Raw genomic sequence first — 27,944 nt, 5'->3', positions numbered from 1 at the left:
TCTGCTTAATTAAGGCAAGAGCAGCCGAGCGTCCGACCAAGCGATCGGAAGGACCAGGGGCGGGGCGGGGCGGGGCTTCCTCCTCGCGTCCTCGACCGCCTTTGTGACGCAAGCGGATGCTGGAGTTTTGAATGCTCGGGCGGTTATTTTGGAGTGGACGTGCGAGCGGGAGGGTGCGGGTCCTCCCGCTTTACGGATCGCGCAGGTGAGCCTGAGGTGCGCGGGGCAGGAATGGCGGCCGCGGGGGTTGGGAGAAGGGCGCGCGCAGGGAGGGCGGTTTTTCCCGCCTTTCACGCGGCGCTCCGGGAGACGCCGAAGCATCGGCCCGTCCAGCTCAGTATTGCCTGCACTGGCTGGTAGCTGCTCTCCGGGATTTCAGGCAGGGAGCGCCTGCCAACCCTGAGAACGTGGGGCATTTTGCATGCAAAGCAGCTGCTTTGGCATTTAACTGCGGTTCTGCAGCATCCTTGCACGAGAGTAAACTGCTGTGGGGTTTACTTCGGAATGCCAGTTGCTCTTGTGCTCGGGTCCCGCTTGCGGGTTTCCCACAGGCATCTAGTTGGCCACTGTGAGAACAGGATGCTGGACTAGGTGAGCCATTGGCCTCATCCCGAGGGCCCTTGTATTCTTTCTCCCCGTGGGTTGCCTTCGGAGTAAATATGCACTAGGATCCGGGTGCAAATCATGGTTGGTATAGGAGGGTGATGTTGATGTTGTTGGGCGCATCCTACGGTCTGAGTAGTGAGAAGCACTTACCTCACTTCAGTTTCCTTTGATATTATTACTACAGTGGTACCTCGGGATACATACGCTTCAGGTTACAGGCTCCACTAACCCAGAAATATTACCTTGGGTTAAGAACTTTGCTTCAGGATGAGAACAGAAATCGTGCTCTGGCAGCGCAGCAGCAGCGGGAGGCCCCATTAGCTAAAGTGGTGCTTCAGGTTAAGAACAGTTTCAGGTTAAGTATGGACCTCCGGAACAAATTAAGTACTTAACCTGAGGTACCACTGTATTTCTGTCAATTAAATTTGTATACCGCCCTGAGATCTACAGATGAAGGGTGGTACAACATAAAAATACAATATAAAAAGGCAAAATGCACAATAGAAATAGGAACAAAGGCAAACAAAAAATCTCCCCTCCTACTACACATTTAATTGAATGTGAATCAGCAAAGGCTGGTTGAATAGGAATGTTCTATGCCTGCTGCCTAAAGGTATATACTGTAATTAAAGTGCCAGACACTGGATGTTTTACTGGTGTTCTGTAATATTGGAGTATATTTATAAGTATTCCACATCCTATATGTAGAGAGAGAAACCACACACTAATGCCCCCAGAGCCCAAAATTCAGTACTCAGTTCTTTGTGTAGTTCAAAACTGGAGTCTTTTCTTTCCAGAGCAATACCTTATTCCATCCTCCTGGCTGGGTGGGAGAAGAGAAGAAAGATATACTGTACAGCCCCCTCCCAGCTTTTCTTTCAGATGGTAACATACTGTTGTCTAGTTACAGTTTTTCAAGTGGTTGACAGAGTTACTTCTGCTCAAAAAAATACAGTAGGAGAATCTGCAACATGCTTAAAAGAAGATTTTTTTTTTGAGGGACAGCCATGCTACAGAAAATACCATTAAGGCTGATGAATTATAGTGTGATCCTGTGCATATCAGACTTGCTGTGTTTTGTGCAAGACTTATTCCCTAGTCATGCACTCTTACTTGAAAGTAAGCCCCACTGAATTCAGTTGGGTGTGCTTTTAAGTGCATGCATAGTATTGTGAAGTTGGTTCAAAGTAGATTATGCTAAAGTAACTTTATTAGCTTTAAGGTAGGATAAAACTCTTATATGTTTGCTTTAAAGGGCTGTTTGCTGAGGATTTTATTTTTTACAGCCCCTCTTTCTTCCCACTGATGCCTGTTTTCTATATGTTTGAAATCCCCAGGAATATGATTTTCCACATTTTTTAAAATTGTGACAGAGCTCCTCTTTCTACATTTAACAGCTAGCATTTTATATTGAAAAACATTCTTAAATTCAACACTTGACATTACAATTAAAACAAAACAAAAATTGAGAGGAAAACAAGGAAACAATGGGGTTTTCATTCAGAGCTCTAAATAATAACATTTTCACCTGTCAAAAAGTTAAAATCATTAATTTAATCATTTTATACTGTGGCTTATGAAGGTAAAATTGTAAAGTAAAACAATTTAAAGCAGAAAAACGAAATCACAGATAATGGGAAAGAAGAATACCTACCATCAACTACAATTGCGCTACACTATGTCCTTTCCTGGATAGGGATAGCTTGATCACTAATTCACACACTGGGAACCTCCCCTATGCATTAGTGTAATGCACTAAAGTGGGGCTATTTCACAACTGGGGCATCATCAATCAAGAGTCCCTAAATCCCAGTTACCCACCTCAGCTTTGAAAATGACATCTAGGAGTAGAGCCTGAAATGCAGAACTTAAAGAGCAGGCAGGTTCATAGTCTGGAAACATGTCATACAGGAATTCAGCTGGTGCAAACAAACCATTTCCCATCATTTCCTTTATGTCAGGAAAAGCTTTACCTGTTGAATTTTTGTGTGCCACACAGTTGTCAATGCCAAAAATAAAAAAGCAACTCAACCCAGGGAAGCACTTACAAAAAGAGAATAACATTTGTTTCCCTTTGTGCCATTATTTTGCAAGGCTGGAAGGTGACAAGGAGCCATTTTTCAGTTCATTTCTCATTTGTCTCTTCCTTCCCAACCACTGTGGTGATGCTCTCAGTCATTCACTGCCCTAAGCAGATAACTTCCCGTTACTGACTCTTCCCCACTGGGCCTTTAAAGCCCTAAACAGCCTCAGTTCAGTATACCTGAAGGAATGTCTCCACCCCCATTGTTTAGCCCGGACAGTGAGGTCCTCCTCCGAGGGTCTTCCGCTGGTTCCCTCACTGCAAGAAGTGAAGTTACAGTGAACCAGGCAAAGGGCCTTCTTGGTAGTGGCACCCTCCCTGTGGAACACCTCCCCCCCTTTCAAATGTCAAGGAGATAAAGAATACATAACTTTTAGAAGACATCTGAAGGTAGCCCTGTATTGGGAAGTTTTGTTTGATGTTTTATTATGCTTTGATATATGCTGTGGGCTGCCTAGAGTGGCTAGGGAAACCCAGCCAAATGGGCGGTGTATAAATAATATTATTACTGTCAAGTTGATCACTGTGACTTAGCAACTGTTTATGGTTGGAGCACTCTTTTATATAAGTAGTGAAAGGGCTAAAGCAAGTTGACTTATTTCAGCATCCATATATTACACATGTGCTTCTGTTTCATAGGGTTATCTTCCCTGTTTCCACTGAACACGCTACAACTTTAGGCTGAAATATTTTCCTTTTTCTAGTGAGATTTCTTAAGTTACTGTTTGGGTTCCAGTCTAAGTAGGTTTGTAAGTTGTAAGTCCAAAGTACTAAGAAGCAAGTCCTATTGAATTCAGTGGACAGTTCTGAGTAAACTGAGCTAAAAGACTCTAAGATACTTCCTAAGTTCAGGAATGTTAAGTCATTTCAGGTTTGCAGTGTATAATACATGCAGGCTGGTTATTATTCCTTGGAGCTGTCCTTCAATTTAGAGAGCATTTCCGCTAAAAACGGAATATGATTTGCTAAACAAATAGCCCAGTGGTTTCCTTTCAAGTGGTAGCATTAGGCTGTCACAAACCACAATGTGAACTTAAGACCATTTCATATTTAAATTCAGGACACATACAGTGAACTGAAATGGCATCTGTGAAAGCTCCTGAAGTGCAAAGCTTGTCTTTGTTGCCTGTTAACAGAAGGGAAAACATGCATTTGAAATTCTGTCTCCTTTCCTTGTTTTGTTTGTTTAGAACATTTTATTTAAAACTGGCTGACTGTGGTAGTGTAGATTTGACTTTGAAATCAGACTTCCTCCAAAATAAGTTGTTGGTTTTCTTTAATACACACATTTTTTCCATAGTTCTCAAAAGTGACAGTTAGCTGCAGTGGAGAACCTTTGGCCCAGCAAGGGTCCTAATTTTACCCACAAAGCCATTTTCTCCAAGCCATGCCCCAAGTCATTTTTCTATTTATTTTTTATTTCATAAAAAATTTGTACCACTTGATTTGGGAAAATCTTCAGAGTGGTTTATATGACATCAGGTGTGGGGCAGGTTAAAAAAACATGGCTGCAAATGAACAATTGGGAGCTGTAAAGCAGGCTTCTTCAAACTCAGCCCTCTAGATGTTTCGAGACTACAATTCCCATCATCCCTGACCACTGGTCCTGCTAGCTAGGGATCATGGGAGTTGTAGGCCAGAAACACCCGAGGGCCAGGTTTGAGGAAGCCTGCTGTAAAGTGTACTGTTGCTTGTTTCTTGGTAAGCAGAGCTTCCAAGACCTGCTAGGGTTGGTTCCATTCAGGAGTACTCAATCAGAGCTCCCAGGTGGAGTGCATCCCTGACAAAATTGGGATTTGAAGTCAGCACCAATCAGCTGTTTGGTGTGACTTCAAGCCCCAGTGAGAACAGGGAACTTCAGAATATAGCTTGTCCCTGCTTGAAAGCAGGGTGTGAAGAAAATGGTGTTCAGCAATGACTTCAAGTGCTACTTTGACTTGAAGAGGTGCAGCATAAGGGGCAGATAGGTTCTCTGAAATCATGGTGACATCAGGTGATTGACAGGTGGACAGTCCCATCCACCTGTCAGAGTGGCTTACAGGGGTGAGGAAGCTCAGGATACAGCCCCCCAGCTGGATCCTTTTCTTTGCCATTGTTTTATCTGAAGTCATGACACCATCTCAAGTTTGAAATAAAACCTGCCTTGTTACGTTTATTCATTTTTGAGAAAAAGTATCAGCCTTGACTTGTATGAAATGTATTTCTGTAACCCATGTTGTACCTGTCTGGGAATAGAAAAATAAAGCTTTTTAAAATAGTGTTTTGATTACTTAGCATGATCCGGATAACCGAAGTTCCACCCCACAAAAAAGCCTGCAGAGGAAATAAAAGTTTGCTAAAGATCATTAAGACTCTGTGCACATGCATACCTTTCTTTATCCATCTGCTGAATTTAGGAACCTTCTGCTGTGATCCTCAAGATGCTTACTCAGAAGTATTTTGCTTATTTCTGGGTAGACAAGTGTTTAGGATAATAAAATATTCCCAGTTTCTTTTTCTGTAAGAGGAATGATCGAAGATAGCGAAGGTTGTAACCTTTCCCATCTGCTTCTGTCCATGTTACACAGGAAACCCTACCTGTACAGATGATATCACTGCTGAAATACTTAGAGCTTGTGGATCTTGAATGCCTTTGGACATTATTGAGAAAAGAATATTTTTTCAGGAGAGGTAATCTAAAAACAATTATCAACAAAAAAAAGATTTGTGACTTGGTTGTTTTGTATAGTCAGCTAAATACTGTTGCCCAAAGCAGAGGCCTTTTGCCAATTTCAAACCAATGTCCCTCTTGGAAGCCATCCTCTGAAGGGGGGATGGGCAGAGAGTTATCTCTTGTTGGAGCTCTATTTGTGGAATAAAATCCCTGCAAGCTGTCTTTTGAGCAGCAGGCAAAAGCCTTATTTTTGCAGACCTGTTTTCTCCCAAATGGATGATCCTGCATGGAGCTTATAACTAGGATTTCTGTGTAGTATCTGTTTCAGAACTTTTTATTGGTCCATACTGTATTCCTAAATCAAATAAAATTAGCTTTTCATTCAAATCTTTACACATGGTCAGTGTAATGCAGCGATAGTGGTGCGAATTCATTAGTCTCCTTTCCAGCTAGCCAAGCTAAACTTTTGTGATATCTTTGCTTGTTGGAGAAGTGGGACGTTGGAGGCTAACCTAAACTGACATATTGTGTTTGGGAAGAAGATTTTAAGCAAAGTATTAACCTTACACTAGGCATGGAAGATACTTGCATCTTGGGGTTTGCTGTATTGCAAAGTGGCTTATTTTGCAGGCTTAGAAATTCAACTTACCACTGAGATTTTTATTGGGTATCTACTAGATTGGTACCCAAGGGAACATTCCAAGTCATTCCAAGGGAGCAAGAGGCATTTATAATGGCAAAATACCCTTTTGTATATGCTTACTGGCTCATGAGGTACCTTTCTGGAGTGTTGGATAACAACTATACTGTCCCAGAGCAAGAGCCTTTATGACCTAATTGCTCCAAAGTAATACCTTTGTGACCTATTATCTCATCTCACTGCTTGCCTCTTCAGTTGACACAAAAACTCAACTCCCCTCTCATCCCCTCCCCTACCCCTCCTTCCCTCTTTTTTTCTTTTTCTTCACTTGTTCCTTATCATCTTATTTTTCTGGATGAAGACTGAAGGCAGGACTCTCAGCTGACTCACAGAGACAAAATAGCTAACTGCAAGGACGCTAGGAGCTTATTTTCTTCCAGATAATTTTGTACCACCGAAAAGATAATGTATTTGCTTTTCTGAATTTCAAGTTTATTCTAGAAATGTTGTTGAACTACTGATTAATACAAAACTGAAGCCAGATTTGTCATGACAGCAGAAAAGTATACTGAGTAGTTAAACCAATAATTCTGTTTCCTGTACTTTGTTTTTAATTTGAAACCGAGAATACTGGGTATAGTACTAGACTAAAAAGAATAAAATCAGGTATGCTGCAACTGATTTTTTTCCCCTTCCATATTTAACAGTTGGAAGGAGAACGCTAGGATGAGTGATAACATTGTTGGCTGCCTTCAGAAATTGAGTAAGTACCATGCATGTTTACTTAAACAATTAATGCAGGCTTCCTCAATCTTGGCCCTCCAAGTGTTTTGAGACTACAATTCCCATCATCCCTGACCACTGGTCCTGCTAGCTAGGGATCATGGGAGTCTTAGACCAAAAACATCTGGAGGGCCAAGGTTGAGGAAGCCTGAATTAATGTAACCAAATGCCAATCATGGATTTGTCCAAAAAAAAACCCTCTGTTTTTAATGCTGGTGCAATTTGCCACTTCAAATTCATGTAACAATTGTTTCAGGGACTGGATATTTAACTATTCTTGGACATGGTCACTCTGCCCCATTCTTAATAAGCCTAGCTGTACCAAGGAGCTAAAGGTTCCATACATTGTTCTCCCCATTTTATCCTCCCAAAGGTACTGTGAAGTAGGTTAGGCTGAGAGAGGGTCAAGGTCAACCAGTAAGCTTTCTAGCTGATGGAATTTGAACCTTGTTCTCCCAGGTCCTAATCTAACCTCTATACCACACTAACCTGCTACAAACAAACACTGCGGTAATTGCTGGCAGACGGAATTTGAAAGATTACTTAAACTGATACCTAACCTTGCAATTAGATTTGTCCTTCCCTTGCAGTCTCTTCCCCAAATCTTCAGACATAGAACGCTTCATCCTCTATGTATCATGTTCTTGGCTTTGTTATCCGTACTGGATAGTCACTAAAAATCCCATGTTGGACAATCTACAGTGTTCTAGCAATTTTGTTTTAGTTCTGATTTTTGCTATTGAACTGCAACGTTTCCGTATTTTTCAAGAGGGAGTGTATGTGTCTGTGGTTGTGAATTGCCACTGGTCCAGAAATATGGGTGACCTCGGTGCCAAAACATAGTTCAGCACAGAGAAATGCACCACAGGGAGCTTCGGGGTCATGCTCCCTTCATTCAGTGCTTCCAAATGCCCTCCCCAGCTGTGCGAAGGAGGGGCACTCACTGCAGTTCATTCCTGTCTCTGAACATCATGCCACACAATGCTTCCCCCTCCCACCCCACTTTCCTCTAGCAGGAGCATCTGCTAGATCTCAGTCCCTTCTTTGAATGGAAGGGATACTGGATGCAACCCATTGTGTCCAGATATTGTTGCTTTGTGTCGGAAGGGTATATCTTACAACTTGAAACATCTGTTAAACATCTAAAGTGCCATTTCAGAGAACTAACACGCTATATAAAATTGCTTCTTAATATTTTAGCCTGTGAATTTTGTCAACGGGCTGATGACCGTCCTGAAAAGTATGGGGAAAGGAGGACTTACGAGGACTACAATCTCACTGTTCATTATTACTGTGTGGTAAGTATTTTCTTTTGAACCTGCAAAGTTCTAAGTACTTTGCTATAGTGAAAACCAACACCTCCTTGGGTGGTATTATGATCAGCTGGAGCAGAGCGTGTGTATGTGGGTGTCTGCAGTAATGTTTTTTCTCAAGTGGAAAGTTATCATTTTTATAACTTACCAGTAATCCATTCCTTTATTGTAGTTAATGTCAAGTGGGATTTGGCAGAGAGGTGAAGACGAAGAAGGTTTTTATGGGTTTTTACCTGAGGACATCCAAAAAGAAATTAATCGAGCTGCAAGACTGGTAAGAATATATCTTGAATGTTGGGTCTGTTCCAAAGAGTTGTCTGACCAAAGGGACATAGCATCAAGTATACCAGTACAACCTCGGGTTAAGAACTTAATTCGTTCTGGAGGTCTGTTCTTAATCTAAAACTGTTCTTAACCTGAAGCACCACTTTAGCTAATGGGGCCTCCTGCTGCCGCTGTGCCACCGCCGCACAATTTCTGTTCTCACCCTGAAGCAAAGTTCTTAACCCGAGGTAATATTTCTGGGTTAGCGGAGTCTGTAACATGAAGTGTATGTAACCTGAAGCATATGTAACCTGAGATACCACTGTAGTTGAGTTTCACTAAGGCTACAGTCTTTCTCTGGCATTATAGGCAGATATTGATGCAACTGTTTTGGTTAAAGAAATCTGTATAGCATTAAGCAGTCATTTATAGTTAATGGTTAAGATAGCAGTGGATAAAACCCAGGGAATTAAAAAAAATAGTTGTAGTAAACAATGCTGCTTCTCTTTTTTGAAGATGAGAAAGCCAAATCACTTCTCAGATAACCTGTAGAATTAACTGTATAAAAACAGTTAACTTCTATGATTGGTGTTAAGCAAAATTAATCAAATCTCTAAACTAAAGGTTCTAGAAATTCCAAAAGCATGTTGGAAATTTCTGCCACAAATAGAAGTACTGAAGATGTAGAGTGGCAGTTGGGAGTAAGATACTTACATATATTTTTAAGACAGAGTTATTAATGCTGTTCTGTTGTTATATAAAGTTATTTGCAAATATGAAAGATTGAAAACCAGCATTTTAAATGTTCACATTAGCTGGAGTTCTGTATACAAAATACTAGTGATAGTGGACAATTCTGAATGAGTGGCTATGCAGATGACAGGATTATTGCTTGGTTTTGTAGTAAACCAAAAGAGAAAAGAAAGCTAGTTACATTTTCATTTACATAATAGAAAAATGAACTACAGTGGAACCTCTACTTATAACCATAATCTGTTCCGGAGGTCTGGTCATAACTAGAAATGTACATAAGTAGGCACTTTTCCATAGACAGTAGTGGAAAAGTGAATTCATCCGTCCTAGACGATGAAAAACATCCCCTAAAACAGCAACTTAACATGGATTTTACTGTCTAACAAGACCATAGATCCATAAAATGAAGGCAATAATCAATGTACTGTACTGTAAAATAAATAAGACAGTATTGTAGATGAAAAAAAATTAACATTTTTTTTCCTTATGTGCACTGAGGGTGGGTGGGCTTACCTGGCTACAAGCTGGGGATGGGGCAAGGGTCAGTAAAGAGCTGGTTCCCATCAGCCAGGGTCACTTTTTTTCTTGCCAGGCCAGGTTCTTTTCTGGACTTCCTCAGGTTAGTTCCTCGGCGGGGTTTGGGGCCACAGTGCGCCCTGCTGTGCCTCTTGCAGGCGGCACCTCTTCCACAGCTTTGGGGGTGGGATGGGGGCCCTCTCCCTGGCAGCAGAGGCCTCAGCGCTGCTCCGCAGCCGGCCGGGCAGGCTCCAAGCTGCTGGCAAGGTCTCTTCGTATCTAGAGAAAAGTAGAAGCACCTACTGAAGGTCATAACTGGAATGGTGCATAAGTAGAGCCGTACATAAGTCGAGGTTCCATTGTATAGTAAATCATGGACATTTGAGAAAAGGCTCATTATTGTTTTGACTAGTAGTGATGACTTATTCAACAGCGCATTTCTCTTAATATACATTTTATACAGTTATATATTGCTTCTTATTTTTAAACAGAGGTTAAAATAAGTTTTAGAATAACTTTAAAACAAAAAAATTAAACAACTGGTGGTATTTGTTTTTAGAAATGTGCTATCTGTAAGAAAAGAGGTGCTTCAATTGGTTGTGTGGCATCCAGATGCAAACGAAGTTACCACTTTCCTTGTGGGCTAGAGAGAGGATGCATTTTCCAATTCAGGGAAAATTTTCCGTAAGTTATGTTCATTAACTTTTAGTAAAATTAACTAGAGTCAAAATGCTGCAAGTTCCAAAGTTCTTGTTAATGTGGAGTTATTTAAATACAATACATAAATTGGATGATATCTAGTTGTGGCGTCCCACTTGCACGACAGATTTCCACTCACATAAAAACAGGAATCCCTCTTGCTCTTCTCTCATCTTGTAACCACATATACACCTCCCAAATCCTGAGAGATTAGATATCACCTTTGTCTAGAACTTTTGCGCTGTGCATAGTAATGCAACACCTCTACTGCTATTTCATTCATTGCTTGCTTATTTGACTTACTTTGGTTCTTAAAAACACCCTTCTCTCTGTACACATTGTTTATATATGCATATCCATTTAGGTGACCACTTTACATATCTGATGTTGATTCCAGCCCACAAAAGCTTATACCAAGAGAAATTTGTTGGTCTTAAGTTGCCCCATGTTTCTTTGTTGCTTGGAATGTCAGTAAGCTTTTACAGGTAATAACCTTGCAGTGGCTCTGTATTTTTCAGGTCATACTGTTGGAAACACCGACCCACACAAAAACGTTCCCCAACCTCTAAAGGATCATCACAGTGTACCATATGTTTAGAGTTGGTTGAACATGCACCATCGTATAACATTTTGGCAAGTCCGTGCTGCAAAAACGCTTGGTTTCATAGAGACTGTTTGCAGGTATGTCCAGAACACCACAATAATAGTACTTCCTTTTACTACTAAAAAGAAGTATGCTGTACAATGATGGAAAGCACTTGCATAGTTTAATTCAAGTAGGACCTGCAATAAAAATGTTGCAGAATTGAATGTTCCTGTTCAGGGAGCCAGCCAGCTTTGCCCTCTTCCAGGAGGCTTCATTTCAGGTTGGGGACCAATTCGGCTTCAAACAAAGAACTTTAAAGTGAGTTCCTTACTATTCCTTTGCTGAAGCAAGATGAACACCTACCTACCCATCAGTTGATTCTGATCAGCTGATGAGCAGTGGGAGTGTACCTTGCTTCAGAATCAAGAAGGGGTTTACATTGAAACCCCTGCTAAAACTGAAGAAAGACCTTCGTACTTAGCAACATTTCCCATGCAAACTGCTTCATGAACCTGAGAATCCTCTATAAAGCAGGCATGGCCAAACTTGCCCCTCCAGCAGTTTTGGGACTACAACTCCCATCATCCCTAGCTAACAGGACCAGTGGTTAGGGATGATGGGAATTGTAGTCCTAAAACAGTTGGAGGGCCAAGTTTGGCCATGCGTGCTATAGAGGCACACTCAGAATATTCCTAGAGAGGCTTGTTACCTGATATCGCTGCTACATCAGATGATTGGTAGGTGATGGCTCCACACACCTGGCAAATCTTACCCATGGTGGTAGGGCAAAGACAGATGTGGCCTACCAGGGAGAAATGGTTTCCCACCCCTGCACTAAAAGCTAACTGGAATAAGAGTCACAAATTCTATAATAACTGGTATGGGAGCATCAGTGGTGTTTCCTAGAGTAGCATAAGCATGCATGTACACAAACAAATTTCCATATCCCTACTTCAAAGAAGTTTACAATCAAAATGTCATCAGTAAGATTGGGGAGGACAATAAAAGGAATTAATATGAGCAAATGCAGTAACACGTACTTGGGAAAATCAGCTTTCTGTTGGAAACCAGGATAGAACTGCCAAACCCATCCTGTACTCTTTAGCCATAACTACTGATAATGTGGAGTAAATGTGCTTTTTGCATTGGAAGCTTTACAAGCTCCGAACTAGTAAGCACTTGCAAATGTAACAGGATATAGCAGGCAATGTTACAACTGCTCCACTGGCTACCAGTCTGTTTCCGAGCACATAACGTGCTGGTTATGACCTATAAAGTCCTACACAGCTTAGGTCCAGGCTATCTGAAAGTTTTTCTTTCTCATATGAACCTGCGTGGGCTCTGGGATCTTCACTTGCACAGGCATCTTGGGGTGTGGGGGATCCAAAATATAAATAAATATAGTAATGGTAATAAGCATTAAAGAAATTGTCATTAGTATAGCCTACTACAGATACTGTGTTGTACCCTCATCTTCAAAAGCATCCAGAATCTTGTCTGATTTACTGATCATTTTTCTCTCTTTTGGATCCAGTGTCAAGCGCTAAGTGCAGGGGTATTTTTCTTTAGATGCCCAGTATGTAATAATAAAGAGAAATTTCAGAATGAAATGTTGAGAATGGGCTTACATATTCCAGAAAGGTAAGTACCTCCCAAAATATTGTTTTATTTTTAAGAATCTATTGTACAGGTTTATAGTTAAAGCTGTATACCACTAGGTATATTTAACAGGAGAGTGAGATATACATGGTTAGTTCTCTTTTGAAATTTATGGTGTATTATTTTGTATCATTTTTCTATTAAGCTGCTTTTTTCATGGGTTTATATTAAGAGCAGGAGACATGTTTTTAATTAGTTTTAATAGTAAAGGTTGAAAATAAGATGCAAGATGGAAAGAACTGAACATTTTAGCTACTGCAAAGTATTTTAACAACTCATTTCTGAAGAGACGAAGGCACAGAGACTTAGATTAGGAGACAAATTATTTTTGTCAATACACACACAATACAAAGCCACATTTAACCCTAGAAAGGGATGTGGGAAATCTTTTTTTGAAGTTTTCCAAATTTTGTAAATGCTGCTTGTTCAGGAACCCAGGGGTTAATCAGCTTGCTCTGATAGATGAGAGATCTGAATTACAAAAGCATAGTCTATCCAACAGCTACTGATTTTCTGTAGATTCCATCTTCTCTTGATAATAGTAAAATCATATATTACTATTGAAACAAGGAAAGCTGCAGTGTAGGCATGAAATGTTCAAATAAGTTTTAATGTTTCCAGAGATGCCTCCTGGGAACTGGAAGAGAACGCATACCAGGACCTTCTTCAGTGCTACCAACACTGTGACATCAATGTCTGCCTCTGCGAAAATGGAAGAAACTACAATGAGCCTGATAGGTATTAATAAATGTGGTCCTTGGACATAAGCATGTTAAATACGCTCGTAGTTTATAGGAATGTCATCTTGTCCTGCTTCCATCCATAATTAATTTAATTCAAAGTCAGTTGGACATGAGGATGACCACATAGGTACCTGCTGGATCAAGCCCATCTAGTCCAGCATCCTGTTCTTGCAATGACCTTCCCTAGATGTCTGTAGGAAGCCCCACTATAGGGCCAGCTGTGGAGGTAGAACATAATTGTCATAGTTAGTAGCTGTTGAACACCTTATTCTATATATGGAATTATACTAAGACAACAAAACTAGTGATCCTTAACTTAAATTGCCTGGTGAGTTTTTGTTTCCTTGTAATAAGATATTGCCATATTGATTTTATGCTGCCAGTCATTAGGTCTTCATGGTTAGAAATCTGAAACTCTGAAGAAACAGGAAAGCATGCATCCTACGTGTGTGTCAACATTAGAGGACCTGGTCCATGTCCCATGCCATCACTAGGAAGGTTTTATCATTATTTTTATTCCATCAATGAAGTGGTGGCTTTTCTAGAAGGCATTGGGGGATGGCATACTTTGACTATCTGTAGAGCTGAGTTACCATTAGGTTGAACTGAATGGCTAGTTCTGTGAGCAGAATAGAACATTTGAGTCCTGCCCAGTGTGTTTTGCAGCTGTGGAGTTATGTTTGATTCTTTTTAAAAGTGTATTATTTATTATTGCTAGCTATCTTGTATCCTTTGCTAAAGAGAGCCAGGGTAAATATATTAAATATAAAATAATATTAGTAATCTTTGACCTTGCACCTCCCATTTTACCACATATATGTTGCAACTGAAATATATGTCCCATCTTGGGAAATATACTGATGCAAAGTGAAGCCATAACTAGTTACATTGAGTTAACTCTTCTCTTTTTTAAGTTTAACGGTCTTAATTTTTAAAATGCATTTTTGTTTTCTTTTAGCAAATGGGAAATAAAGCGCTGTCAATATTGTGGTTCGAGTGGAACTCACTTGGCATGTTCCTCACTAACAAGTTGGGAGCAAAATTGGGAATGCATAGAATGTAGAACTATCCTTGCCAAATCAACTGGTATGAAACTGTTCACCATTATACTTGAATTAATTTAATTTAAAAAAAAAGATTTTGGATGAGAAATTGTGTTAATTTCATTACACAGGGAACTGTCAGAAATGGCGAAAGCGTTCTCGGAGTATGCCAGAAAAAACAGATATTGGCGATAGCTTGCTGGAAGAGCCATCACCCAAATGTCCCAGACAGTCTCCTGGATCCCATCTTGGCTTCCTTGTCAGGCATGTGATGTTCTTTCATTTGCAGCTGCGTGGAAACAAACAGGCAGTGTTCACACATCATGCTAAACCACAGTTGAGCGCAATGTGAATGAACAGGAATGAGCTGCAGTGAACCTCATGTTTATGCTCGCTCTTCCCACATGGCTGGGAGAGGTTGAGAGTTCTAACTTTTGGTTGTTCAGTCTGTAACATTGGTCAGTTGTCTGTCCTGGATGAGGTCCACCCCCATGCCCAAAGGAGCAGATGCGCAGTCTGGGGGTTCTTGTGGATCCAGCTTTGCCGCTGGAGGCCCAGGTAGCCCCAGTAGCTAAAAGTGTCTTTTACCAGCTGCATTTGGTATGATTTCAGCTGTTCCTGGGTTGGGAAAGCACTGGTGACTTCAAGATTAGATTAACTCAGTATACTCTATGTGGGGCTTCCCTTTCACTTTGCCTGGAAACTGCAGTTAATGCAGAATGCTGCAGCATAGTTGCTGACAGGAGTAAGGCCCTGTCGGCACATAATGCCTCTGCCCAGAGATCTGCACTAGTTGCCGATTTGTTCAAGCCAAGTTTAAGGTTTAACTTAAATAAAGCCCATAATGGCTGGGGAATGTCTTCCTTGCAGCATCACCTTTCCATATATGTCACTTGACCGAAACTGGCACTGTTAAAGGTGCCATGTAATATTCATTCCACAGTTGTGAGAAATTGATATTTTAGTGTGGCAGCACCTATACTATGGAACTCCTTGCCTTTTAGCACCAAGCAGCCACCTTCCCTGTACTTTCTTTCAGTGCCAGCTTCAAACCATAGCTACTGACATTTTTAACTGTGGTTAAGACTAACCCCAATTCCAGATCCAGAGGATGTGGCAAATGGTGGGTAATCAAAAGCAAAACCTTTTGCTCCTGAACTCCAGCCTGCGCTGGGGTTCGACAGTGGGGATGTGCTATCAAATTTAAGGCTTGCTGCAGCTCATTCTTGTTCATTCATGTGGCAAAGCTTGGGTGAACATCGGCACTATCAAATTATAGTTAGAGCCTAAAAATAATAACTGATCAAAGGGCTAAATCATGAATTCCACATAATGTTCCAGAGTTTTTTGTAGCAGCTCTTCACTCCATCCAACAAGCTGTTCTGAAACTTGGGGACTTCAGAAGCAGCCTGCAATGTATTCTTTGAATGGGGAGTAGCATAAAGCATGTAATTTGTTTAAGAACATGGTGCAAATCTTATTTTGTTTGCATCTAGAAGTAATCCTTCATGCCTGAAGTACTCATTTACAAAAAACAAACAAATGTAATTTACTGACTGTACACTTGACATGCACAATATTGTATGCTGGAGATACCTGTATCCTGACTCAGCTGTTTCTGAGTCAGGGTGTGGCTAACTCAACTAACAAGGTGGTTGGGCTTCTTCCCTTCTAGGTCCCCAAAGATATGCCCCAATGCCTTTACTCAGTGTTCACAACTAGATCTCCCCTCTTCGAATAATAGACTGATATCCCCTTCCTCCGTGATTAGTCCTTCCGTGAGGAATCTGACACTAAGAAAAACGTAAGTAAATGCTGAATTGTCAGCCAATGTTTTTTTTATTTTTTTATACTGGATGATTGAATTTGGGGGCAGGGATTGACCTTGAGCTTGCCGCCCAGTGGAATTTTTACCTCCCACTAGGGACTGCTATGGGCAGGAGAACAAGTATGAAACAACTTTGAGCAAGATCCACTGTCATGTCAGCACACACAATGGGGTTTTCCCTTCTACTCCTGCCCACACACCTTCTGACTTGGCCTCCAAATCAGCTCCAAATGTTTCTTTGACCTTCCTGAGCAGATTCTTTGGCTTAAGGCAAGAAGGACAGGAAAAAAACATTTGCACAAATAGAAGTTCATTGCAGTATGAAGATTTCACAATTAGATAGTGCCCATTAGGCTCGTGGAAATAGTTTAATGATTCTATTGATCCAGAACATTGTTTTAAAGTTAGAAATTGAGGGTTATAGGCAACTGCTCCCTCTCCTGCATCTGAAGCCCCCATAAACCTTCAAAAATCTGCTCCAGGTTGGGACACCTTCTGCAGCATATTTTTGAGATGCACAGGGGGCTGCAGAGGAGGAGAAGTCCCATCTCACTAGTGGAAGTCTGCTTGTATAGTATTAAATACAATCCACTACACTGATTTTATTGATATACATAACTGAGTGGGGAACATAGTATTTAAAGAGATGATGCACAGCTGTTAGTCAGCATTTTGTCTAACCCTGCTCTCAATAAGAAACTTTGTGCTTCCTTATTTAAATGCTATTGAATTGTTTTGAGTAGTAAGTACGCTAATTCTAAAAAGAGAGAGAGATTATCATGCTGTTAGCAGTTTCAGTTAGCTAATCATTAGTAATTTATTCTTTTAAAAATTGGGCAACTTGAAGTTACATGGTTATATATACCCAGAACTATTGCTGAACATACCTAGGTAGATGCTGTGCTACTAAAACAGTCCTTTTATTTTGTGCAGGCAACTTGTAGTGCAGCAAAGAAAAGTTTCCAATATTCTGAGGGAATTAAGATCACAAATTAATACCAAACGAACAAGACTGAATATCAATAGACGAAACATCTGGGATAGCGCCTTAAAGGGATTTCAGAAGCGGAGTTTCAATCCTGCCAATACTATTGAAGTAAAGTACATAAACTGCAGGACAAAAACACATATGGATTCATCAAAGGGAGATTTTTTTCTATTACTGATTCGTCACCTTCAGAACTCCTCGCTCTTTGAAGGCGATTCCTCAAAAATATTGTCTTTTGATTCTCAAGGTAAGCCTAAATTATAAACATTTGAAATGTTTTTGGAGGAAAGTGGGTACAGTCGTACCTTGGAGGTTGAACGGAATCCGTTCCGGAAGTTTGTTCAACTTCCAAAACCTCCAGAAGCAAAGTGCGGCTTCAGATTGGCTGCAGGAAGCTCCTCCAGCCAATCTGAAGCCGCAGAAGCTCCGCTGGACATTCGGCTTCCAAGAGAACATTCGAAAACCAGAACACTCACTTCCAGGTTTCGACCATTTAGGAGCTGATTTGTTCGGGAGCCAAGGCTTTTGAGATCCAAGGTACAACTATGCTCCTTTCTCCCTTCTCCATTGGGTTCTGAGCACTCTTGATGTGGTGTGCAGCAAGCCTATGAGGTGAATTAGGTGATCTTAAGCAAGTGTCTTCCTACCTAACAAACTGCATGGGTTGAGCAGAAATTTGAACCTAGATCTTACCACAATCTAAATTCAAAAACAGTATCAACTACACCACACTGGCTGTGTACTGCAAGTTCAGTTAATATTAATAGGAATATTCACTTAGTTATATAGGAGTCTCCTTACTCTCTTTGCTGTTTAGGCTGCTCAGAAATAGCAAAATTGGTAATAGTGGATGGAGCAACTCCAGTTAGAGGGGTGCTGGTAATTGTCTTTTTGAGTTTTTATTGACTCTGTCCAGGTAACAAAAACCAATACAAGTAGAGGAGGCAGCTTCTGTTCTAGTGTTTTACTATGTATCAAGGGACAGGAGAACTATTAAATACAGTTTTAAGTCATGGTTCTTTGGGGTAATGAAAATTTGTTAAGGTGAGCATATTTGCTGGCATACCAAAAGAAACCCTAAGCATTTGCCCCAGTTGTTTCTTGAAGTAGAGTTGATGGCTCAGTTTACTTTCTGACTAAAACTCCAGGGCGGCTTTTTGTGACCACAGGGGTTGGGTATGCAGTGGGGAAGGGAAACAGACAAGTCCTGGTGGTTTAGCATAAATGTCCAGCCCATTTCTTTTGTATCCCATAAGTACAGTTGGCTTACATAGATTTAGATAAATTCATGGAAGATGGGCACTTGTTCAGATGCATGGTGCCTCTGAGCACTAAGTGCTGGCAGCAAATGGGGGAAGAGAGCTGTGGCCTCTGTGCACTTTTTCTGGGCTTCCAGGGGCATTTTATTGGATGGGAAACAGAATGTTGAAGTAGGTGTGCAGTTGGTTAGATTGATTGGGGCTCATCACAGCTGCATTTAGTAAGCACAATAGTTATTTTACATACTTTGTGCTTTCAGCTCTTAAAGATAATTTATACTATGAAGCTGGAAAAATGATAGCAGTTTCTCTGGTTCATGGAGGGCCATCTCCTAGCTTCTTTTCCAAGACCTTGTTTGACTGCCTTGTTTATGGCACAGAGAATGTGAAACCAACTATTGAAGATGTTGCTGATGTGACTGTTCTGCAGACAATAGAGAAGGTAGGTTGTTCTATAACTGCATAGCACTATAGGGATGGGTCTTGGTATTTTTTTCTCTTTTAACATCTTAATTTTAAATCAATTTGGTATTGAGGGCATTTCTTTTCTCAGCAATAGTTGGCATAATATATGTGCCACTTATTTGTACGCCAAAAGTGATCAGACATAAGATCTGAAACAAAGAGGAAGCTGCATGCATCCATTTGAATTTATTCATCAAATTAACTAGTTGATGTTTGGTTTCTTACTGTAGATAAAATCTGCAAGAACTCTGAACAGCTTAGAATCAGCAATAAGTGATTGCTCTGAATATCTCGCCATTGCTGGATGTTTGAAACCTGTAACAGCTCTACATGATAAGAATGTGTTGGTGAATGAGATATTGAATTACCATGTCATAAAGAGAACACTTTTACCTTTTGAAAGGTTTGTTTTGCACGTAGAACCCATTACTATACTTTTCCAGTTTATACTCCAGGGTTCTGTAGCCACACTCTTTCCATGTGAATTAACTCATGTTTTGCATTTATAAATTAAAATTTTACAAGTCAAGTTTCACGTGTTATGAAGAATTTATTGTTCTAGTGGTGGCTTCCCCTCTCATTTACTAGTACTGAAAATATAAAATTTTATTATGACACAAAGTGAAAGAAGTATTGCTGGTAATTGCAAGTAGGCAGAGTGCTGCTGCACTCATGTCTAGTTTGCAGGCTTCTCACACACATTTGGTCGGCCAGTGAGAATATGATCCTAGGTGAGCCACGGGCCTGTTCTTAATGTTGTTCATCTTACGTTGTTACTCAAAAATGCTTAAAGATATTTGGAATTTCAAATTTGAAAAACTGAGTTGTTGGATGAATACTTAAATATACTTAATAGTGTCCCAAGGGAGGAAGCTCTGCAACTTTCTTTCACTGGGGCAAGATCCATCATTTTACCTGTGGATGTGACAGGATTTCCCTTTTTGGCTGCCTCTATAGCCTCCCTGCTCCCTAATCTGTCCTTTAGGATTCCCCAACTTTCCAGAACGGTTTCAGGTAGTGTACTGGGGCTGCCTGGGAGAAGGGAAAAGAGGGAAATTCCTGTAAGCTGGATGCCACACTTGGACACCATCCATTGTTGTGAGTAGCTTTCAGGAAAATTTAGAAGCTCTAAAATAAATTACTGATTAGAATCTGTAGCTGGTACCAGCTCCAGCAAGGGTATTCTGATTAGTACATGTATCAGAAATATATCAGTAAATTGTTTTGTTTTGTTTTTAATAATTCCAGCAAAGCCCTAAGGAATTACTGCTTCTAGAAATTTAAAGTGGTGTTTGTAGTATGCAAATGAATTTGAAAGTTTTTTTCTATCTTTTAAAAAACAAAAAAACCTCATAGCACTTTCTTGGTTCAATGCACTGTCTCTTTCCCCCTTAGCTTTAGACAAGGTTTGAAAACACTCGGTGTTTTGGAAAAAATGCAGATGAATCCTGATGCATTCTGTAGCATATTATGTCACAAGCCTGAGAAACTTACAGCAAAACTTCTTGGTGATCTCTTTGCTATCCACTGTGTACCGGGAGCAGACAAAGCCAGAAGTCTAGATTTCTGGATGGGTTACTTACAGGAAACAGAAGGTAAGAAAAAATGGACCCACCTAAGTGAATCTGAACTAGGAATCTGGAATGTGTTGGGGGCTTTAAAAAAGACTTCAGTTCCTATGTATCAAACTGTTAAGACAAGTCTTGCCTATGAATTTTAGTTTCACTTTACATTTGCAGTAATGATTAATTATGGTCAATTTATAATTAGCTTGAACTCACTCTTACCTTCTAATGTGAAAATCTTGTAAAAGCTGTTTTCAGCTAATCAAATTCCTCGTTCTTGGTCTAGGTGGTGAGTCAGCAGTAACTCTAGAGGACATCTTAGTGTTTGCAACTGGCATTCGTGATATCCCACCCATTGGCTTTGATCCTGAGCCTGCAGTTAAGTTTCTGCATATAAAATACCCTGTTGGAAAGAGACACCTTAATTGTTTAGAGCTTCCAATAACAAAGTCTTACGAGAAGTTTAAAAGAATTATGGATTGCACCATCAGAAGTACTCTAAGGTTAGAATCAGAAGTGCATTAGTCACTACCATGGATGCTGAAAATTGAATGATGAAGCATTTAAGAAGCTTGCTAGCTGCTACTGGATAACACACACGTTCATCCTCACAGACTTGCAACTTGATCGTGGAAATGGCTTAATCTCAGTCTTTACATTTTGAACCTTGATTCAAAATGATGAACAAACAAAGCTTTCCAAACCATTTTGCATTATTTGGTTTCTTTTTAACACTGTGCCCCAATCTCATCCTTAGTACAGCCCCACTTCATAACATAAGGCAACTGGTGACATAATTGTCTGCTGATGTACTGTACTGTACCATCCATCCATTTATATTATAATCAAATATACACTAGCAGACTAGATTCACAAATCCCTTTTACATTGGTTTGTAATATATCCAGAAAATCATGTTTTTGTGTAAGTTTTGACTTGTTGGTTTGTTGAGATGAGAGACTATTTTACATTCTAAGTGAATTTCAAGTAGCTATTACTTATGAACTATAATAAGGAAGCTAAACATAATACCTCATTTTAACTTTTGTCAGATATATATATATTTTTAAAGAGTAACAGAGCTTTATGACACTGAATACAGCTGTGGTGCAGTATCCCAGCTGCTTTAAAATTAAATTTCCGTTCTACAGTCATTCCAAATATTTTCCTTGGTATTAGAAAAATGTGCTGGTGTGTAAAGGTGTTGCAATTCATAGAAGCGTAAGCATATTCTTATGTGCTAGTTATAAGTGACTTAAGACAGAACATGGACACTTAGATGTCAATCATTTGAGAGAAAAGGTGAGGTTGACTTCAAGAGAAGGGCCATGTCAAAAGGACATGCAGAAGAAGAATAAGAAGAAGAGTTTGGATTTGATATCCCGCTTTATCACTACCCTAAGGCATCTCAAAGCGGCTAACGTTCTCCTTTCCCTTCCTCCCCCACAACAAACACTCCGTGAGGTGAGTGAGTCTGAGAGACTTCAGAAAAGTGTGACTAACCCAAGGTCACCCAGCAGCTGCATGTGGAGGAGCGGGGAAGCGAACTCAGTTCACCAGATTACGAGTCCACCGCTCTTAACCACTACACCATGCAGGAGTATCTCCAAACTTATATCAAAGTTCAAATGAAAGCAAGCAGAAATTCACACACATTGAAGGCCCGGAATGTGCCTGTTATGAGAATGGCAACAAACGATATGTAGAAATACATCTTGAATTGCAGTGTTGCAGGAATTATTATTCTCTGTGTAGCATAGATCCTTACATTTAAACATTCCACACTACACTGTGAGTCCTGTAAACCTTAGTATAGAACCTTAGAATAGACTCATAGAGTTGGAAGGGATCCAGAGGATCATCTAGTCCAACCCTCTGCAATACAGGAATATGCAACTGTATCTTATGGGGATTGAACCTGTAACTTTAGTGTTATCAGCACCATGCTCTAACCAACTGAGCTATCCGCCTTATTGTAAAGTATTTCACTTACTCAAAAAGATAATTTTCCAGTGTTTTCTGTTGGATTGTATATGGCTTTTCTTTATGTCCTGCTCCCTGCCCTGGGTTTTGCAGGCCTAACTATTTTCAGTGGCACTGTGCTTTGAAAATCCTCCAGGTACATCATGAGCATCATATAAACATGCTTCAGTCTTTTCCTTGAGCTTAAGAACAGGGAGGAGAATTGCTTAAAAGACCTCTCAGACATGCTGAGCATTAAAAGACCTCCCGTGTCATGCTAATCATTGGAAATGAGCTCCCTCCCGTACTGGGGAATGCAGAGATTTTGCTGGCTACCCAAACTAGCAAAAATTTGTAGGCTGCAAGAAGAAAGGATTGTGGGCTGCTATGGGTTGTATTCAATTAAGCTTTTCCATTTGCACAATGGAATTTCCTCCCTCTTCTTCCCTGCATTCTCCCCCCTCCCTCAAAATCTGCTTCAAAAGGTTGGGGAACCTTCTGGAGATGTTTGGGGGCAGACAAACTATTCATACAGCATGGAATAGAACCCTCTTAAGTTTATAAACATGTTGGTCTACTGTAGGCATGTCCAAAGTCCGTTTCAGGGCCCTAATCTGGCCCTAAAAAAGCTCAACAACTTCAATCTTAAAAAAAACAAGGTTAACAACTTTGGTCAGCCCTCATGGCCCTTCACTTCATCAAATCTGGCCCTCTCTGAAAAAAGTTTGGACACCACTGGTCTACTGTATAATCTGTGTTCTCTACACAAATCTTGATCATTCTATTTTATATTGCAGTATCTGTGGATTTAATTTACTTTCCATGATTGGTGCATCCTGGCAATCTATTCTTTGCACTTTGTGATTTTATGACCTTGTTAGCTTAGCCAATTGTTGGGTTAAAGTACTAGAAGTAAAGAAAATGCTCTGTTGTGCTATTTCTGCCTTAAAACCTCTGTGCACAGGATGTGAACCTCTTAGGAATGCGGATGGTGCTTTAAGTTCTCCTAATTGTGATTATTTGAATATGTACTACTTTATTAGATTCATAATGCTACATCTATACTAGCATAAGCAGGATAAACTGCAAATGAATGGAATCCGCAAATAGATGTCAATTCAGGGCAACAGTATTCCTTATGGCAGCTCAGGTACCTTTAACACATCACTGAATGCTTTTATCATAGCATTCTTAAATTCATTGATTTTTTTGTTCTATAATTTGGATTAAAGGAAGGCACAATTTCTGTATGATTGAACTCTTTCATGGGTGGGGGGATTAAACCATTAGCATTATGTAGAAATAGTGTAGAATACAAATTTGCATGTACAATTATAAGTTTGTAAATATTAGTTTTTGTTAAAAACTGCAATATCTATTTCCTGGGGCTTTCTATGGCTCTTCTATTACTTGCAGCAATGTATTATGGGAGAACCGTCATTTACATGTACTGTATATAAAGTGCAATAAATCAACGATATGTCAGTTAACAGTATTAAATATATATGCATTCAAATGTAGTTGGACTTGATTCTTTTGAGGATGTTCATGTGCAACAATGGTGTTGCTTCATCTGGGATTCATGATAACCCTCATGTTACCATACAATGTTAGTAGTGCAAACAGGAATATATTGTATCATAGTCCAGTGTTACTTACCTAGCTTCATTTTACAAATAAAATTGGTATACTATAGCTCTGAAGATTCACAAATGACACTGCTTTATTTCTTCCTAAAGTGTGATAGGTGAATCCCATTCTTATATATTTTATATGACTCCTGTTCAGGTACTTATGGAAAAGATTATAAACTAAACTTAGTGTTTCAACTGAGGGGTTGAAGGATGAGACAGAAAAATTCTCAAATTTAGACTACCCCCTTCCACCAAAAACATGCCTCTGAAAATGCTTCTATACACTTCACAAAGGCTACACTATTGATGTAGTGGATAAACCTGGGAGACCAGGGTTGAAATCCCTACCCTGCAAATGGGGAGGAGCAAAACTCTTTGTCCCTTTGAGCTCCTTGGAAGGTAGGACATAATTGCAATGTTTGGCCTGCTGGTCCTTGAGAATGGGCAGCAGCATGAAGAAGCAAATGTGCTGAATCCTAACACCCTGAAATCCCAGTGACACAAACATCCTGGAAATTATGCCACAATGAGCCGGAACATGCCATCCCCATGCCATTTGCTCCAATGGGAAGAAGACTATTCCTTCTGGCACACTTTTCCCCCTCCCCTGCCATGAAGATGGTTTGGAAGCTGTAGGGCTCTGGACCTACACATTTCTGGTGGTAATATTGCTCAGTAAGAATAATTATCCCATAAAGCAACCTTTAAATTATATTTTTTTAAAAATACTGTTATTTGACTTGTCAGTCATTTGTTACCCAAAGGTCTTCAAGTGACTTAAAGGTAAAAGGTAAAGGGACCCCTGACCATTAGGTCCAGTCATGACCGACTCTTGGGTTGTGGTGCTCATCTCGCTTTATTGGCCAGGAGCCGGCGTACAGCTTCCAGGTCATGTGGCCAGCATGACTAAGCTGCTTCTGGCGAACCAGAGCAGTGCACGGAACCGCCCTTTACCTTCCCACCAGAGCGGTACGTATTTATCTACTTGCACTTTGACGTGCTTTTGAACTGCTAGGTTAGGAGCAGGGACAGAGCGACGGGAGCTCATTCTGTCGCGGGGATTCGAACCGCCGACCTGATCAGCAAGTCCGAGGCTCTGTGGTTTGACCCACAGCGCCACCCACGTCCAGTCAAGTGACTTATCACACATCAAAAACAAATAGTAATACTTTATGCCACAAAAATGTAACAATCCCTATAACAGCTACAGGAAATTGCCGGCACAGCAGTAGCAAAACATCCACTTGTAATCGATCAAAAGCTGGGTGGAGGAGATAAGTCTGGTGCTGAAACAAAGATGCCAGGTGGACTTCATTAAACCAATTGAAACCACAACTAAAAAGGTCCTCTTCCTTGTTACCACCCTCCAAGCAACCCCAAAGAGGGGGGTGGGCTCTGGAGAAGGATGCAGGTATGTTTGGGATAGACATGCCAGAATATACTGGAGTTCTGAGCCATAGAGTTTTATAGGTCAAAAGCAGCACATTGAATTGGATCTAGAACCACACTGGCTGCCTGTATGCTTCCAACACAATTAGTATTCTAGGATCTCTTTGCCTCAAACTTGTCAACTGTTGGGTAGCTGCATTCTGTCTAACTGAGGCTTCTGAACCATTTTCAAAGCCCCAAGTCGGTTGCCTCAGAAGGATACCATTGTGGATGGTACTGAAAGCTGCTGAGAGATCAAGAAGAATCAACAAAGTCACATTCCTCCATCTGTCTCCCAACAGTGGCCAATTAATGGGGCGGGGGACACACCAAAGCAGTTCTTTTTGTGGGTTTGTGTATGAATTGCTGTGGTAGACTAAATTATTATTATTACTTTATTTTGTACCCTGCACATCTGACTGGGCTGCCCCAGCAACTCTGGGTGGCTTCCATCATTGATAAAAAGCAGTAAAACATTCAACATTAAAAAGCTTCCCTAAATAACAACAGTGCTTGTGTACAGGACCAAATGTCAACTTCTAGCCGTTTGTAAACCTCTCTGACAAGCTAACCTGGAGACTTTAGGCCAGACTTGGACTATCCAGTTAGGAATACAAGCCCTGAATAAAATAAAGATTACCGTATATGGCAAAATAATATAAATACAATGGCATATCCAATTAAGCCATACTCAAACCCACTGAAATCATGTTTCCATTCATTTCAGTGGGTCTACTCTGCATATGGCTTAATGTCAGCCAGATTCTTACTCCCACAATGGCTTTCTTCTCTTTCTGCTAATATTTGGTACTGCTGAAGACAGAGGTTCTGTGTGACTATTGGGTTTAGCAACAACAAATGTCTGGTTTTTGCAGCCACCACAAAAAAATAATAAAATCAGTGGTAGCCCTGGAGGTAAATCATAATTTAGGAAGCAAGCCTACCCACGTCTACTGAGAAGTAAATCCAGCAGAATCTAAGGTTTTACTAGCAGGTACTGTAAGTGGGGCTAGGATTGCAGCCTTGAGAATATTATGATGATCTTTTGCGAGTCTTTTACTGGAGAGACAGAAAAGGGTTTTTTGGGGGGTGGGGGCTACATGGGGTCAGATCTAGGATGATGCCCAGCCCTTCCCCGTGAAGCCCTAGATATTTTCTAACAGCTGTTTCAAGCGTAAGAAGCTACCCGCCCGTAGGCAGCAACTTTATGAGCGTGGCATTTTCTCCCTCTTCCCTATATTTTGGCTCCTCGCTGCCAATTCACCTCAGAACCGCCCCATCCGGCACCGCCAACCCTGTCCCGCGTGAGGGCCGCGAGCGCCTCAGTGGGAGAAGAGCCGGCGGTGGGAAGAAGCAGGAGGAGGAAACCGTCCGCCGCCCTCTCCTCTTCCAACCATCCCCGAAGATAACCAAGAAGCCCCAGTTGCGGCGCCGGCGGCTGGGATATACGAGGAGCCAGAGGGGACGCCGGGCGAGGAGGCTCCGCCCGCCGCGCCTCAGGTCGCTTACAGCAGCAGCAGCAGGGGCCGCCTCGCCGGGGCGCCACGTCTGCCGGCTGCTGTAGCGGCGACGGGGGCGGAGCCGGCCTGAGTGGCAGAAAAGATGGCGGCCAGCATCCGGGAGAAGCAGACGGGTGAGTTCCCCGCTTTTCTCTCGGGGACAGGCTCGAAGGGGCGCCGGCCCTCTGCTGCACGGGAGCCCGCGGGGTGCGGCAGGGCCGTCGCTGCCTCAGCGGGAGGGTTTCGCGGCGTCTTTGTTACCTCACGGAGGATACGCGCGGCCTGCTCCTTCCTGCACCCTCTGCGGGGCCTCTGCCTTTAAAACCCGCGCGAGGAAGGCTCTCTTTGGCTGGCCGACCCGCTTCTGGAGGAGCGGAGCCTTGCCTTACTTTGGGGGGGGGGGTCGCCCCGTGGCGGCCAAGGCGCCGAGGGGGTTCCCTGTCTTGACTCCGCATCCTGCTCTTAGTTTCCTGGCGCGGCTGTGTTTCTTCTTTCGCTGCTTCCAACCCTCGGGTTTTATAAGAAAAGCAACAACACTTTGGGATTATAGGGCAGTAGGCACTTCATAGACCACTACGGAATTTTAAGTTGGTACAAAAGGGGGGGGGATCCACCCCACCCCACCATGTCCACAGAGAGACTGCCGTCACAGTTTCATGGACATTGCAGTTATTCCAAAAGAGCCCTTAAACTTAAAGGGGAGTCAGTGCTGTTCGTTGTTAAAAGCAGCCTTTGCATCATCCGCCTACCCGCGTTAAGCAATTCTCAAGGCATTGTTAGAAGATACAAGAACAAATGATCCCCAAGAAATGCCCCTTTAGTACCTTATATGCATCATCCTCAAAGGAAAATATAAGGTTTATCAGAGTCAGCATTTTTTTCATCTTTTCAAGCTGTGCTCCGAGGAGTTCTGAACATGTCATCTATGCAATCGTGATGGTTTTAGGCTGGGTGTTTTCCTGTGATTTTAATGGC

The 27,944-nt window shown here is 41.3% G+C and overlaps 2 protein-coding genes and 2 long non-coding RNA genes across 12 annotated transcripts in view; 2 read left to right on the top strand and 2 right to left on the bottom strand.

Moving 5' to 3' along the window:
• Positions 1 to 6,447, bottom strand: part of LOC309356433 — a 39,261-nt gene extending 32,814 nt beyond the window's left edge. For 2 of the 3 annotated variants that reach the window (XR_014162785.1, XR_014162786.1), the window contains exons 1-2: positions 5,992 to 6,447; positions 5,059 to 5,266 (exon numbers count right to left, since the gene is read on the bottom strand). This is a non-coding gene — a long non-coding RNA (uncharacterized lncRNA). The remainder of the gene's footprint in view (positions 1 to 5,058; positions 5,267 to 5,991) is intronic. The other variant, XR_014162787.1, reaches the window with a different exon arrangement.
• Positions 125 to 21,152, top strand: G2E3 (G2/M-phase specific E3 ubiquitin protein ligase). Its single transcript, XM_081886616.1, is given in 18 exon segments — positions 125 to 205; positions 5,257 to 5,359; positions 6,690 to 6,745; positions 7,966 to 8,063; positions 8,251 to 8,352; positions 10,171 to 10,295; positions 10,829 to 10,991; positions 12,431 to 12,537; positions 13,177 to 13,293; positions 14,257 to 14,384; positions 14,473 to 14,605; positions 16,017 to 16,145; positions 17,103 to 17,404; positions 18,677 to 18,858; positions 19,112 to 19,284; positions 20,277 to 20,476; positions 20,733 to 20,950; positions 20,953 to 21,152. Coding segments are annotated over 17 exon segments (2,322 nt in total). The 5' UTR covers positions 125 to 205; positions 5,257 to 5,315; the 3' UTR covers positions 20,998 to 21,152.
• Positions 12,739 to 27,521, bottom strand: LOC309356366. 6 transcript variants are annotated; one of them, XR_014162722.1, is made up of 7 exons: positions 27,231 to 27,521; positions 20,669 to 20,849; positions 19,797 to 19,913; positions 17,634 to 17,762; positions 17,057 to 17,139; positions 16,370 to 16,433; positions 14,493 to 14,630 (listed from the first exon to the last, which is right to left on the bottom strand). It is a non-coding gene; the product is annotated as an uncharacterized lncRNA (long non-coding RNA). The 6 variants fall into 6 exon arrangements; XR_014162723.1 differs by lacking the exon at positions 27,231 to 27,521 and adding an exon at positions 26,881 to 27,019; XR_014162724.1 differs by lacking the exon at positions 27,231 to 27,521 and adding an exon at positions 26,735 to 26,874.
• SCFD1 (sec1 family domain containing 1) overlaps positions 26,968 to 27,944 on the top strand; it is a 39,560-nt gene continuing 38,583 nt past the window's right edge. For both annotated transcript variants that reach the window (XM_081886805.1, XM_081886804.1), the window contains exon 1: positions 26,968 to 27,103. Coding sequence is in view for 1 of the 2 variants with exons in the window: in XM_081886804.1 (XP_081742930.1) it covers positions 27,073 to 27,103 (31 nt within the window). In the remaining variant the exon portion in view is untranslated. The remainder of the gene's footprint in view (positions 27,104 to 27,944) is intronic.

This window comes from Podarcis melisellensis (assembly GCF_964234715.1).
Source record: "Podarcis melisellensis genome assembly, chromosome: 1".
NCBI lineage: Eukaryota > Metazoa > Chordata > Lepidosauria > Squamata > Lacertidae > Podarcis > Podarcis melisellensis.
The sequence above is the reverse complement of the archived record's forward strand: the minus strand, read 5'-3'. Positions and strand labels throughout refer to the sequence as shown.